This window comes from Heptranchias perlo, chromosome 2 (assembly GCF_035084215.1).
Source record: "Heptranchias perlo isolate sHepPer1 chromosome 2, sHepPer1.hap1, whole genome shotgun sequence".
Lineage (NCBI taxonomy): Eukaryota > Metazoa > Chordata > Chondrichthyes > Hexanchiformes > Hexanchidae > Heptranchias > Heptranchias perlo.
Genome location: NC_090326.1, coordinates 59,020,959 through 59,036,136, shown reverse-complemented (window position 1 = coordinate 59,036,136; position 15,178 = coordinate 59,020,959). Strand labels below are relative to the sequence as shown.

General features: G+C 38.4%; 1 protein-coding gene across 3 annotated transcripts in view; it reads left to right on the top strand.

The window, feature by feature from the left end:
- Positions 1-15,178, top strand: part of LOC137339542 (triple functional domain protein) — a 522,426-nt gene that overhangs the window by 242,519 nt on the left and 264,729 nt on the right. For all 3 annotated transcript variants that reach the window (XM_068001904.1, XM_068001903.1, XM_068001905.1), the window contains exons 8-9: positions 10,723-10,854; positions 14,014-14,244. In XM_068001904.1, coding sequence (XP_067858005.1) covers positions 10,723-10,854; positions 14,014-14,244 — 363 coding nt within the window. The remainder of the gene's footprint in view (positions 1-10,722; positions 10,855-14,013; positions 14,245-15,178) is intronic.

Here is a 15,178-nt window from a genome sequence, read left to right as displayed (position 1 = left end):
AAAATTGTCTTGCAAAGGACCTCAAACAATTAATCTAATTCAAGTGATTTACCTCAAAAATATTTTTAAATATTATACTGTAGGAATTGGCTAAAGAAGACAGTAACAGTAACTGCCGTTGATAAAATTCTGGTGGTGTTTTTGTGTTTGTGCATTTTGTTCATAAAACAACGGAGTGACTACATTGGGGTGTTGTCATTCAGGATGATCTCCATCAATTCAGATTAACTATGCACACTCAATAAAAGTCTTTGGAAGCTGCAGTCTGTTTCCTACCCTTCTCCCAGCTACCTGACAGTTCAGCTTCTAAGGCTCCATAGAAGACGTTTGTAAATTTGAGTATTTTAAAAACTAATGAATGTAAAAAGAAAACAGCTACCTGCGACAGCTTTGGACTTAAGTGGTTACCGTACATAGAACTTTATCCCACTCTTCTTTGGCAGAATTTATCTGAATTTTCATTGGGATCTTACTATCTGTTCTGTAATGAACTCCGTAATCAGACTACAACTAATGGAACCTCAAACCAAGAGGTGAGCAAGATTGGCCTGTCTGGTCACTTCTTGTTATGACGAGAATAAGCTGTTGAGCTTCCAAAGTTATAAGATTACCTTGTGTTAATTTTTAAAAATAGAGCATGACTAAGGATTCTATTTAAAACTATTTATCTCAGGGAAAAAAATGCCACCACAGTCTTTGTATTGTACTGAAGTTAGTTATGCATGCTTTGAGTTGTAGTCTGACACAGTGGTTCAGCCTGGAGGCCTATGTTCAAACTAAAAGTCTAACATGTATAGCAGAGCCTCTAGCCAGCACAGTCTGTTTTAATAACTTCCTGTTACTGTGGAAACAGTCAGCTGGTATTACACCCTGTGCCAGGATACCTTTGTTAGTTGGCAACAAAACACATTGGTGTAATTTTAACTTTAAATATATACATCAAAATTAGAGATAATGAGACATTGACTTAAACGGGATGCTGTAATGAAATGGAAACGTTTTTTTTTCTCTACAATGCACAAATCTTAGTGGCATATTTAGAGGAGAGTAACAAAAATTATTTTTTAAAGTAGCTGAATACCTAGTGATTGATTTTTGTGTTGCTATGGCCATGGTCTATTTGTGTTGAATGTAAAAGCCAGATAAAATTCATCCAGCATTCATATTATAGATTCTGCTCAACTAGTTACCACTGAGAATTTTTGTTTCTCTGAATGACCATTGAGCTTCATAGTCACAACTTGCAAAATGGTGTGTAATGGTCTCAAATTGTTAATAAATGTCCAGGCACACATCTAAGGTTACATTCTGCTATTCATTTAGCATGAAATTCTATATTCTTATTGACATATTTCACTTTTTAAAAAAAAAGAAAAATGCATATATTTCTGCTTTAATTCTTTAGGTTTCTTTGTGGCTCCTGTTTCATAAAAATCTCACCAGAGTGGAATAATTTGTAAATGCCAAGCAGTTAGTAATGGCTTTTGTCAAATTATGGGGTATATTTATTCTTACAAATTTTGACAGTTTGTAGCTACCCATTACCATTCCATGTCTCTATCAAAATACCGAGCAATAGACCCAATTAAAATCTTAATGTCATTCTAAAAAAAAAATTTTGATTTCTATGTCAAATTCTAAGCCATGTACAAATTTTGACGGGGGTTCATCATTTGCAGTTTGGCTTCACAATATACATTGTTTAAAATGATAAGTCGGATCACACAGTATTGCTGCCACTGTGACAGTTCATTATCCTCTAGTAGGTTCAAGAAAGCAGGACAAATTTAAATACCATGTAAGTCTCTTGGATGTAAGTTCTTTTTTTAACCAGAGATCCTCCCTGTTTTGGATTATTTGTTATCCAAGGTTCATGTGCTATTAATATGATATTTGTAGAAAAAGATGTACAAAATGTTCCAATTTACTACAAGACCGTGCACCAATCCTTTGAATTTTGGAGATGTGAAATGTTCCACATTTAAAGCTTATATTGAAATTATTATTTTTATTTGCACGAGAACAGGTATTTAATACCCCTATTAGATAAGAGATATTATCATTTATCTGCTGAGACATTAAATTGATCACAGGGTGTGATGACATTATGACTAGATGATTTCTCCCTTGATTGTTTCCATATATCATCTTGTTACAAATTTGGGTCTGCTGTAGATACCTTCTCATCTTCAATGGCATAAGTCGTGCTCATCAGCGGGCTGAGCGTCTTACTGTTATGGAAGTTGACTCACACTTCCCTATATCTACTTGTATGATAGCATTGTGATCTGAACTGGACATTCGTGTTTCTTGCATGGGTGGTTCTTCAATTTCTCTGAAGGTGGACTAAGCAAACACTTGGTGAGACAAGGCCTAATTTGAATCAATAATTTGCTTTATGTCTCACTAAGATGAACGTATAAAAGTGCCGTTATCACTGGGCTCACTTAATTCAATCTGTACACCTTTGTTTTCACTTAAACAATAAAGAATACTAGTCCACATCAGTGGCTTATCTCACTTGACATAAGCAAGATGGTTTCTAACTATCCTCCAGCATTTCTGACCTCTTCACCTCAGTGAAAGCCCTCACAGTTTTCCTTCAACAAACATGATTGCTCTCAAAGCTGCCTAGTTTCAAAAAGTCTCTCTGCCAGCCTCTGTACCAGTTTCTGTCTTATCTCTTGCTCTTGCTATGCCAAAGAGTAATTCTAAAACTTTCTAACACAGCGAGTTTGAGTTTTTTTTCCCCCATTACCCAGACAAGGTAACATTCCTTATGGTTTAATTTTTGGGGGAAACTTCCATTTAGCATATCAATCAGCTTTTGTCTAGATGTGATAAAACCTGTGATAATACACTTAGCTTAAAAAATTAACTTTTTTAATATCCTTTCTGTGAAAAAATGGTTCATGTAATCGTGAAACAAAACGCACTGAATTTATGGCTGTCGGTATGAAATTGGAACACAATAGTGGCATTTCTTCTGTGCAGCAGCTAGCAAGCTTATATATGAAAAAATAGAAAAAAAGCTAATCATTTCCTGCTGATTTTTGTGGCCTTAAGGAGAAGCCAGAGATTAACCAGCAGCTGCCAATCTAGAGAGAAACAATAACCTAATTAAGTTCAAGACATGCCTAAGAAGAATTAGCCACTAATTGGTATTAGAATATGCCTATTTACAGCAATTATAATTTGTGATCTTTATAGGTTAGACAGGGGCATAGTATTGTTTAACATAACAATAGAATAAATAATAATAACATTATGCATTAGGTGGAATAACGCTTCTATCTTTATGAAAAAGTGTATTGTTCGACTTATTGTGAGCAGCGCCTTGGGGGATTGTCTAGTGAAGAAACAGCCCCATTAATCTAATGTTTTATTCTGCTAAAGGGATTTTAAGATGGCAGCCTGTCACTTTGTAGCTGTTAATTATAAGGATCTAATTTATTTGACTTAGTAGCCCACTTTGCTAATTGGTCACAATTGCCAAAAGCCATGCTACTTATGTTAATAACTAAACTAATCACAGTCAGCCAATAACTAAATCAACCACAGTCAGCCAGATGAGATTTATATGGTGATTCCTGTAAAAGTGTACGTTGACACCGTACAAGCACGGCTAGTGACATTAAAGATTGCAGGTCTGGCCTGATCGCAAGATAAATACGGACAAGGAGGACCATTTTGTTTATTTTAACTCATCATCTGGATAAACCTACAATCCCCTTACGCAGAATCTAACTTGTCTCTTAAATATTTCCATGGTTTTCGTTTCCACAATCCTACATGGAAGTTTATTCCAAGTGTTAATCACGTTCTGTGTTACGAATGACTTCTTGTCATCAGTCTTAGATTTGGAGTTTACCAGTTTGAAATTGTGTTCCCTTCTGCTGCTTTCATGGTTTACATTGAAGTTATGCTCTGGAATTGGTTTTTTTACATCAGTTACTATTTTAGATACCATTATGAAATATCTTCTCATCGCCTGCTTTCAAAGCTAAAAAGCCAGAGATTACATGGTTCGTCAGTTCTCAGCAATTATCAAAATGGACTGGAACTCGCATAGTAGAGTGTTGCATTGCATAAAATTTGGTGAGAGTGTGTTAGAACCAAATTTATCCACCAGAAATTAATTTGTGATAAACATGTGAATTTGTCATCTGGATGTTGCTCTAATGGCTTAGCAATTATTGTGTGAGGGAGTGTTGTAGTACATAAAACCACAGGTAGAGTTGGGAGTGGGGTGGCTCAGTGTACCAACAAGATATTCCAAAGATTAGAAAGATGTAGGTTTGCACCCACCTTTTCTGCTGTGCTTAAAATGTTGGTGTGGGGAAACTCCAAGCAGCATTCACCATGCTTCCTAAAGTCTTAACTACTGAATGGCATTGGCAAAGCTGTGGGGAGAGCAAAAGATCGGGAGCTTAAATTGGAGCACCTGAAAAAAATAACTGGTGCAGGGTTAGGATGATTTGGCAAAATAAAAATTGACTAGGAAGTTAATCTGGGGGAGGAGATCTTAAGTAAACAACAAGGTTAGGGGTTGTGCACTCAAAGTACAGGTTATCAAAAGTTTATATATCCACCATTATAAATTTCAAAATGCCTAATTTGGGTAAGATGTGTGACTGAACAATATAGTAGGGAAAGGCAGATGTGACGGAAGTAAATACTGTTCAGTAAGGAGTTTCCCTTTAAGGTTACTGATGTTTATCTAATAGTCTTTTTATTGGCAAATACAATCCAAATGCTTGATTTTACATGTAAATCCAATTAAAGAGCTAATGATCTCTCTGCATTAGTAGGCAGCACTGTCTATTTAATATCTCGATGCATGTTTGAGCGCTTAAGGCAGGAGACCTTTTTCTCTCCTATTTAACAACAACTACTTGCATTTATATGGCAACTTTAACATAGTAAAATGTCCCAAGGTGCTTCACAGGAGCGATTATCAAGCAAAATTTGACACTAAATCACATAAGGAGATATGAGGACAGGTGACCAAAAGCTTGGTCAAAGAGGGAGATTTTAAGGAGCGTCTTAAAGGAGGAGAGAGAGGCGGAAAGGTTTAGGGAATGAATTCCAGAGCTTAGGACCTAGACTGCTGAAGGTACGACCGTCAGTGGTGGAGCGATTAAAACCGGGGATGCGCAAGAGGCAAGAATTGGAGGAGTGCAGAGATGTCGGAGGGTTGTAGGTCTGGAGGAGGTCACAGACGTAGGGAGGGGTGAGACCATGGAGGGCTTTGAAAACAAGGATGAGAATTTTAAAATTGAGGCGTTCCCGGACCAGGAGCCAATGTAGGTCCGCAAGCTCAGGAGTGATGGATGAATGGGACTTGTTACGAGTTAGGATATGGGCAGCAGAGTTTTGAATGAGCTCAAGTTTACTTAAGTGAGTAAGAAATAACTTGCATTTATACAGCACATTTCACGACCTCAACATCCCAAAGCGTTTCACTGCCAATTACGTCAATGTTCTAATGTAGGCAGTCGTACCAGTAAATTTGCAGCCAGCAAAGTTCCTCAAACAGCAATGAGACAAATGACCAGATAATCTGCTTTAGTGATGTTGGTTGAAGTCATAGTAAAATAAGATAACCACTAACACTCATGGAAGCCTTTTTTAACAGATCATGAATAGCAGATAGGCCTAGAATCAAGTGGGCATTTCATCATGTTGCTACATGCTTTGCCGGACTATGCAAATTGTTTCTGTCGGAGAATATTGAAATATTGAATATTAGCCAGAACTCCAGTAGAATTCCCCTGCTTCTCTTTGAATAGTGCCATGAGATCTTTTCTGTCCTCCTGAGAAGGCAGACAGGGTCTCGGTTTAATATCTTATCCGAAAGACGGTACCTCCGACAAACCAACACTCCCTCGGTACTGCATGGAAGAAGTGTCAGTTTAAGATTACGGGTTCGAGTCTCTGGATCTTACTGGTAGCAAATTTTTCTTGTACATTTTTATGAAATGTTGCTATGTGAAGTTAATTTTCTCAGAGAACCCTTTTGTGCAACAGTAATTGCAGCTTAAACCCCTGCTGCCACAGATTGCTACGATTAAAATAGTGGGTCTGAAGGAGCCAATAAGGAAACTGTGCTATAGAACACAGCCAAATATTAACTTTTGAAGAAATTTTTTCATCAGAAAATTTGAAAAGGAGAAATCCATCTCACCATCCATGTGATTTCTTCTGATGTTGTGCTATTTATTGAACACCGTTTGATCAATTTCCGTATCAGAAGGTCAAAGGAAATCTTATATTCACCCAGCAATGAATATGGTGGGGTGGTATTACATGGTGTGCATAGTAGTTGCTGCACCTTAAGTTATAGCTCTTTGAAATTAAAGAGAGTTTACACACATTGTCCAAACCCAATTAAAATTCACAAATAAAACCACAGAATTATAAATTAGATGTTCTTATGGTTTGCCATCCAAAAATAACTACTATGCTTTGCCCTTCATTGTTAAAGGACAGTCACCTTGCTGGTAATTTTGAAGAAGTTATGGTAAAATAAGATAACCACCAACACTCATGGAAGCCTTTTTTTAAACAGATCAGGAATAGCAGATAGGCCATGTTTTTGCTACTTGCTTTGCCAGACTATTCAAATTGCTTCTTTTAGGGAATGTGTGCGATGGAGATCCAGAAGTGAAAGATGTATATGCATACGAAAATGGAGTCAGAGCTCTCCAGTAGCTCTGTGCACTAAACTTACCCCTTGGTGTGGTACAGGGAGAGATGAAAAGGATTTGGTGGTCCATTTATAATCCCAGTGTTAGCCTGCCAAAGCTCATTCTCTTGTTTAAAGGCCAGTTACCCAGTCACGCTCTCTGCTGGGCTTGGCTTTGATACGCCCGCAGCTGAATATCCTGCAAAAATTCACCATCCAAAGCTCACACATAAAGAATGATCACTTGGGCAAAGTACTCAAGGATTGCTACCACCTGTGGAACTGCATCCTAGCATGAGTCAGTAACCTAAGGAGAGAATGGCTAGTTGGGTGGGATTTGTTATGGTGTACTATAATGTGTATATCGTAATGAAGCAAATGACATACATACATTTTCAGTTATCAATAACAACAGTCTGACCATTTTTACAGTGCTGTAATTGCAATCAAGTTTACATTCCATTATTAGTTTCTTGCCAAACTTGATGCAATGATTAAAATGGATAAAAGAATAGAACAGTTAAGTAAATAAAATGACTTGGCAAAATCATTATTTATTTATCCGTTTTGCACTGTACTCCATGAAGCTACAAGATTAAAGTTCAAATGGCCAGTCTTAAACAATTTGAAATTACAGAGAACCTGTGCAAATTTCAATTTTGTTGATATAAATTCTTGCTTTCCTGTTGTATTTAGAATTTATCCAAGTCCTGGTTCAGGGACACCCATTTCTGAGATTCACTTCTGACACTGAACTATTTGCATTATTGGGGTGGAAGGCAGCAACGCAGTTAATGCAGAAGGTCAATACACACAAATGCAAGTTACTGGACTTTGGACGTAAAAATAGGAGGCACTTGTTATCCATGGATGGGATAGAACTCACCAAACACAAAGTTGAAAGAGACCAGGAGTGTTAGTTGACCCATCACTTCCGTGTCCAAATAGAGTGAGGTAGCAATAGTGAAAAAGATGTTGTCAGTGCTCTGGTCAGGTCCCACCTGGAATACTACATCTAGTTGTGATGTGACATAGAGGCCCCTAGAGATGATGTAGAAAAAGCAATGGGACTGATCCATGGTGTTGGTGAATAATCAATGAAAATAAAATTAGGTATGAAAGTATTGGTGACTGGGTGTAGTTTGAATGGCTGTTTTGTAAGTGGTACTTATATTTGAATTAGTTGATTGTTTACTGCTACTTTACTGGGTTTAAGTAGAACGTGCAAGTGAGTGGGCACTTGAGAGATGAGCAGAGTGAAAAGGGACTTGCCTGAAGTGGAGTTGGTATTGAAAGTAGCTTGAAGCTACTTTTATTTACTGTTGTTTCTAAGTCCATTTAGTATGACAAGACAAAGGTAAAAAGAAAAACTGGCAATAGTATAAACACATAAAAAGTGAAAGAATAATTAAAGAATTGATAGGGCTAATTAGAGTTGAAAAGAGGAAATTATCTTATGGAGGATGAAGGATGGTACTAAATGAACAGTTTGCCTCACTTTTCACAGAAGCATGCGATAGTGGGAATGAAAGGGTACAAGAGGAGAAGATGGGACAACTAGATAGGATAACTACAGATAAAGAAGTAGCGCTGAAAAATATTGGTGAAACACGAGTGAAAAAGGCCCTGACAGTATACATCCCAGAATGCTAAGGGAAGTCAGAGAAGAAGTAGTAGAGGCACTGTCCAAAGTCTTACAGACTTTTTGGGAAGTAGAAGTTGTGCCAGATGACTGGATGGTTGCCAATGTAACACCTCTATTCAAAAAGGGAAAAAGTGATAAGCCAGGTAATTACAGACCAGTCAGCCTAACATTGGTAATAGGTCATTTTCTAGAGGCCATAATACAGGATAAAATTCATACTCGTGTAGAAAGACATGGGTTAACTAAGGATATTCAGCATGCATTTGTAAAAGGCAAGTCATGTCAGACAAATGTAATAAAATTCTTTGAGGAAATAACTGAGTTGATTGACAAAGGAAGTGCAGTGGTTGTTGTGTATATGGATTTTCAAAAGGTCTTTGGAGGGTGCTGGAAATGAGGCTTGTTGCTATAACTAAGTAATTAAAGAGAATGTAGCAGAATGGATAGGAAATTGGCCAAAGGACAGAAAACAGAGAATCAAAGTTAATGGATGTGGGAGGTAAACAGTGATGTCCCCAGAAGTCAGTATTGGGACTATTGCTCTTCTCAATGTGTATACATATATTGATATTATATGACCTGGACTAAGGTATAGGGGACACAACAACAAAATTTGCAGACAACACAAAAACAGGGAGCATAATTAATTGTGATGAGCACTGTACACAACTACAGGAGGACATAGGTTAGTAGATTGGGCATAGATAGATGTTAGATGAAAATATGAGAAATGGAAGGTAATACATTTTAGGAGGAAAAATAAGGAAAGGGCATTAACACTAAATGGTATAACTTCAAAAGGAGTAGAGGAGCAGAGAGACGTAGGGTTTCAGATACACAAATCTTTAAACGTGGGAGGATGTTGATAAAGCTGTAAAAGAGCATATGGGAATCTAGGTTTTATATATAGGGGCAGAGAGTACAAAAGTGAGGAGGTAATGCTAAATCAATACAAATTATTAGTTAGGCAACAGATAGAACACTGTCCAGTTTTGGGCAACTTACTTTAGGAATGATGCCAAGACCACGAAGAGGGTCGAGAAGAGATTCAATGAGATGATACCAAGGATATGAGGCTTTGGTTTTGAGAGATAAAAAAGATTAAGAGATCTGGTAGGGGTTTTGATAAAGTAAATCCTAAAAAAAAACTGCTTCCACTGATTGGCGAGCTAGTAAACTAGAGGACATAAATTTAAGGTTATCATCAAAAGCCTCAGGGAGAATAAAGCATAGATTCAGCAGGATGATGTTAAGAATGGAAAACTGTAATAATGAGGAGAAACTTGAAATACAAGGACTATTTCCACTGGAGCAGAGAAGGCTAAGAGGAGATTTAACAAAGGTGTTTTAAAAATTATGAAGGATTTTGATAGTGAATATGAAAAGACTATTTTCTCGAGTTTGGGAGTCATTGAGAGCGAGGAGATCTTAAAGCAGAGGGTTGTTTGAGCGTGGAATGCTTTTCCTCAGGGAGTAGTTAAAACAGAAACCATTGCATCTTTTAAAGGAAAACAGCATAAATATTTCAAGCGGATGATGATACAGGGCTTTGTGGAGACAGGGTGGGAGCAGTGGGATTCATTACTCGTAGGAATGGGTCAATAGTTCTGTGCCATACTTCAAAGAAAAGTATAAACAAAGGAACTCTCCAGGAGTGCAAAATACTGGAGGATTGACATTTATATGAACCCATCCAGTGTTTACTTAAAAGCAGCAGCCTCTTAAAGGGCCACACCTACATGTCACATGGTATATTGTTCCTAACCTTATAAAACAGTGTACACCCTGACCTACTGTAAGTAGTGCCATGGGATATATCCTAGTAATATTCTGCTCTGTTGCACTAACATTTCTATGTCATTTAAAATAAAATACAAGGAAACAAAGGAACTTTCTCAGAACACAAAATGCCAGATCCAAGATCTCTATGGCTTTTTAAATAATATTTGTATGATGCCACCAAGAGATTACAAAGTAGCAGTCTCTTAATTGACCTCTTTATAAACTTACCCAATGTTCATTTAAAAGCAATTGTAAACAATTTTACAACACCAAGTTATAGTCCAGCAATTTTATTTTAAATTCACAAGCTTTCGGAGATTTTCTCCTTCCTCAGGTAAATGTTTCAAGATCTCCACATCATTTAAAAGCAATTATACCTTTTCTTTACTCAGTAGCCTTTAAGGGGAACAGCTACATTTTAATAAAAGAATGTACTGTGTTTTACTTGCTATAATATTTCTGTCCTTATAAAACAGCACATCCTCTGTTTTATTGTGAACAGCACTGTGGAAGATTTGTTAACATAATTTATTTTTGATACAAAATATTGTTAAGATGAAACACTGTCAACAAGATATTATATTAACAGTGGATTTCTATTCCCCAGTACATGAGCAATGTGGATTCATGGTGTAAGGCCTGTGGAGAGGTGGAGCTTCCCTCAGAACTACAGGATTTGGAAGATTCCATTCATCATCACCAAGGTTTATATGAACAAATAACGTTGGCGTATTCTGAGGTAAGTGAACTAATGCTGAACAAATGACAAGATATTAGAAAAATGGGAATTTCCTGGACTGGCATAACTGGCAAGTTACAGCAAATTTAACGCAGGTTTCTATGACTATCTTGCTGACCAGTACTTACACTGAAATTTCCAGACCAATTTATTAGCATGCACCAGAATGTAAAAACCGACGTAAACAAGTGGAAATCAGCATAAACAATCAGGGGCCAAGGAAAGCTCATAATCCTCCTTGAAATCCCTCTTTAAGCATGAATATTTTAAAGATTGAAGTATTAAATGGCATGCTTATTTATATTTTTCTGACTTCCCTACCCTTTTGATGTGCGATTTCTTGGGTTCCAGTAGTCATGAGTAAACGTCAACAGAAACTGTTCGCCTATTGGATTGTGAGGGCATCACAACTGAGCTGGATCCTATTCTTGATCAACGTCTGCACTTGTGCACTTTCCAGTGGGAGCCACTGGATAGCAGGCAAAAGCAAGAAGTTTGGCAGATATTTCTCACGTCTTTAATCCGGGGATGCAAGCCAATTGGAGCACCCTATTGCTGCTCTCAGTACAAACCAGAAGTAGAGTTTGGAATGTTAGAGTCTATATAATTTATTCAGTGGGCAGTTAGAGAGCTCAGATAGTTACATTTTAATTAGATTGATTAACAGGTGGTCAACTTTCCGTTGAACAGACTCGCAGGCTGTGTGCAACTTTCGCAAATAATATATTGTGTGAGATAGTTTTTTGAGGAAAACTAACTCTGATGAAAGTTTTTGCAGGAACAATTACAGTTAAAAGAGAATTGTAAACAATTTTACAACACCAAGTTATAGTCCAGCAATTTTATTTTAAATTCACAAGCTTTCGGAGATTTCCTCCTTCCTCAGGCAAATGTTAAAAGAGAGACATACCTTCATGTTGAGGGAGAATATTGAGGTAGAATATTGTAATTCTGTCACTAAAAAGTTTAACACTAAGGGAATCAAGCGATATGGGGATAGGGCGGGAAAGTGAAGTTGCGGTAGAAGGTAAGCCATGATCTTATTGAATGGAAGAGCTGGCTCGAGGGGCTGTTTGGCCTACTCTTGCTCTTATTTCTTATGTTCTTTCAATATCTGATGTTCTCTTTGTAAACAGTGGGGCAGCTTCCATATATTTCCTGATATGTAGTGCTACTTCTCCACTGCCGCTTCAACCCCAGCACTACTATCTGACTGCTTGTCCACATCCAGTCTAAGCCAAAATTTCCTCCAGCTGTATATTGGAAAGACCAAAGCCATCATCTTCAGCCATTGCAAGCTCCATTCCCTCACCATTGACTCCATCCACCTCCCTAGCCACTGTCTCAGAATGTTCGCAACCATGCCATCGTCTTTGACGCTTTGCCCGTATCCTAACTGCTGCCCATATCCCGTTCACCCATCACCCCTGTGCTCGCTGACCTACATTGGCTCCTTGTCTGGGAATGCCTCAATTTTAAAATTCTCATCCTTGTTTTCAAATCCGTCCATGGCCTCCCCTCTCCTTATCTCTGTAACCTCCTCCAGCCCTACAACCCTCCAAAATCTCTGCACTCCTCCAATTCTTACCTCTTGTGCATCCCCGATTTTAATCACTCCACCATTTGCAGCCGTACCTTCAGCTGCCTAGGCACTAAGCTCTGGAATTCCCTCCCTAAACCTCTTCGCCTCTCTACCTCTCTCTCCTCCTTCAAGGCGCTCCTTAAAACCTACCTTTTTGACCAAGCTTTTGGTCTCCTGTCCTAATATCTCATGTGGCTCGGTGGCAAATTTTGTTTGATTACGCTCCCGTGAAGCGCCTTGGGATGTTTTACTACGTTAAAGGCACTATATAAATGCAAGTTGTTGTTGTTGAGCTGAGCTTCCAAACCCATATCCTCTCCATCAAGAAGACTCTACTTTTACTTCTGTTGCGTTATCTGCATCCACCGCGACCTCAGCCCATCTGCTGATGAAGCCCTCGTACGTGTCTTTGTCACCTCCAGATTTGATTACACCAACGCTCTCTTGGTCAACCTTTAACCCTCACCTGCCACAAATCTCAGTTCATCCAAAATTCTGTTGCCCATATCCTGTCCTGCACCAAGTCGCACTTATCCATGTCCCCACCCTCACTGATCTACATTGGCTCCCAGAACACCTTCCTCCGCCCTTAACGCCTCATCCTTGTGTTTAAATCCCTCCACGGCTTCACCTCACCCTCCCTCTGTAACTGTCTCCAACACTACAACTCCCCGAACTCTTCATTCCTTTGACTCTGGCCTGTTGTTCATTCCCCCTTCCTATGCCACACCATTGGCAGCGATACTGTCAGCCAGCTAGGTCTCAATCTCTGGAATTGTCTCCGTAAACACCTCAACCTCTTCTACTTTAAGACCCAGCTTAAAATCCATCTCTGAAACCAAACTTTTGTTCCACCCTCCTAATCTCTCCTTTGGCTTGGTATCCTTTTTTGGGGACCAGCTTGGTTGGAAATCTGCTGCACAACAATTTATAAATGCACATAAAAACTTGTTTCCAAAAAAAATCCTAAAGCAGAACAAGGATAAGTTTAAAATTTTGTTGAAAATTGAATTAAATCATTCCCCGATGACCTGTTATTAAAGGCACCACCTGGTGTGCCACTAAGAATACAAACTAGAAGGTCCCAGATTGGAGTCCCAGTCTGTATTGAGTTAGTCAGTCTTTGCTGGGGCATCAGCTGGGGTCCTGTGATTGACCTCAGTGCACTTGAACTGTGGAGAGAAAAATCAAACAAACACTTGCACTATCCAGTGACTCATGTCGGAATGTATGCCTTTATGGACATTGGATGCAAACAGGACCAGACTCAACTGTGATACCCTCCACGGTCATAAAGCCTTCTGATACTCATTGTCTTGGCTCACAAATGAGGAATGCTGCCTTCATGTATCCCACCATGTACTGCCTTCAGAAGAAGAAGGGAAGAATGCATATACTGTTCCTTTAAATCCTGAATATAAAAGATAAGTAAGTCACTGTAAAACTTAGAAAATGCATGAATATATTTTCAGTGACTCCTGATTTAGTTGGATTTCACTTCAGATCAGTTTAGATTTTAGTTTGTTTTTTATATATTTAGTTTTTAGTTCATGTTTATGATGTTTTAACTTGTGCAGGTGAGTCAAGATGGGAAGGCTCTGTTGGATAAACTCCAGCGACCTCTGACCCCTGGCAGTGCTGACTCATTAATGGCGACAGCCAATTATTCAAAGGCTGTTCATCATGTCTTGGACATTATTCATGAGGTCCTCCACCATCAGCGACAGCTGGAGAACATCTGGCAACATCGAAAGGTTCGACTTCACCAGCGACTCCAGCTTTGCGTTTTTCAACAGGATGTACATCAGGTGAGTGCAAAAGGTTTGCTGCTGTACTTGATATAAAACTAAATGAATGGGGTGCTTATAAAGGCAGTTCAAGAATTGAATGTCATTTCTAACTCAGTTATGTTTTATTCGTACATTACATTTTCAATATTTTTTTTAAAGGAAAGTCAGCAGACAATTAACAACAAGGTATGTGTCTATTGGTGCCTGGTTAGGGTTGCTGATGTGTGCTAATGCATATTGGAATTTTTAGACAGGTGATTATTTTATTTTTGATTGTCCCTTTCCTGTTTTGAAAACTGATTCCTCTACATTATGTTGAAATTATAGCCAGAGCACTGATTTACAGTGACTAAATAAGTTTTTATTGCAGGGGGTTCCAGATTTTGTAGCAGTGTTTTCGGGATTGCATTCCATAATTCTCCCAATTTACAAGCAGGCCCACTGGGCTGTTGTGATTAAATAAGTTAAATTCTCTTTTTATTATGTAGGATTCTAGAAATTTTACTGGTGTTTTAGGAATTGAATTCCTTCAATCTGTTGTTTTCTGTGAATCAGTGGGCTAATTATAGTTACTAATGGGTCCAAGCAATGTAATTTCTGTAAACTTGAAGTTCGAAAGAACACTGCCATTGTTAAAAAAATATGTGGCAAACCTTTATTTTGCATTGCACTGCAATATTGTCTATGTTTGTGATGCAGCTGCAACATAAATGATGGAAGAAATTGAGGACTTGGGGACACGGCTCTTATTCTGGTGTTTCCCTTAAACCTCACATGGCTTGCCTGAGGCAAAGTGATGAAGTCTTGGTTCAGTTTATAGGGTAAATTTTGCAAGACTCCATCGGCAAAGTGGAGTCTCACAAGCAGAGGTCAGGAAATTGGGCACATAGCCATGAATGCCTGATTTCCCATCCAGCGATGATGGCTGCATAAATGAGGTTGTGCTTTTGGC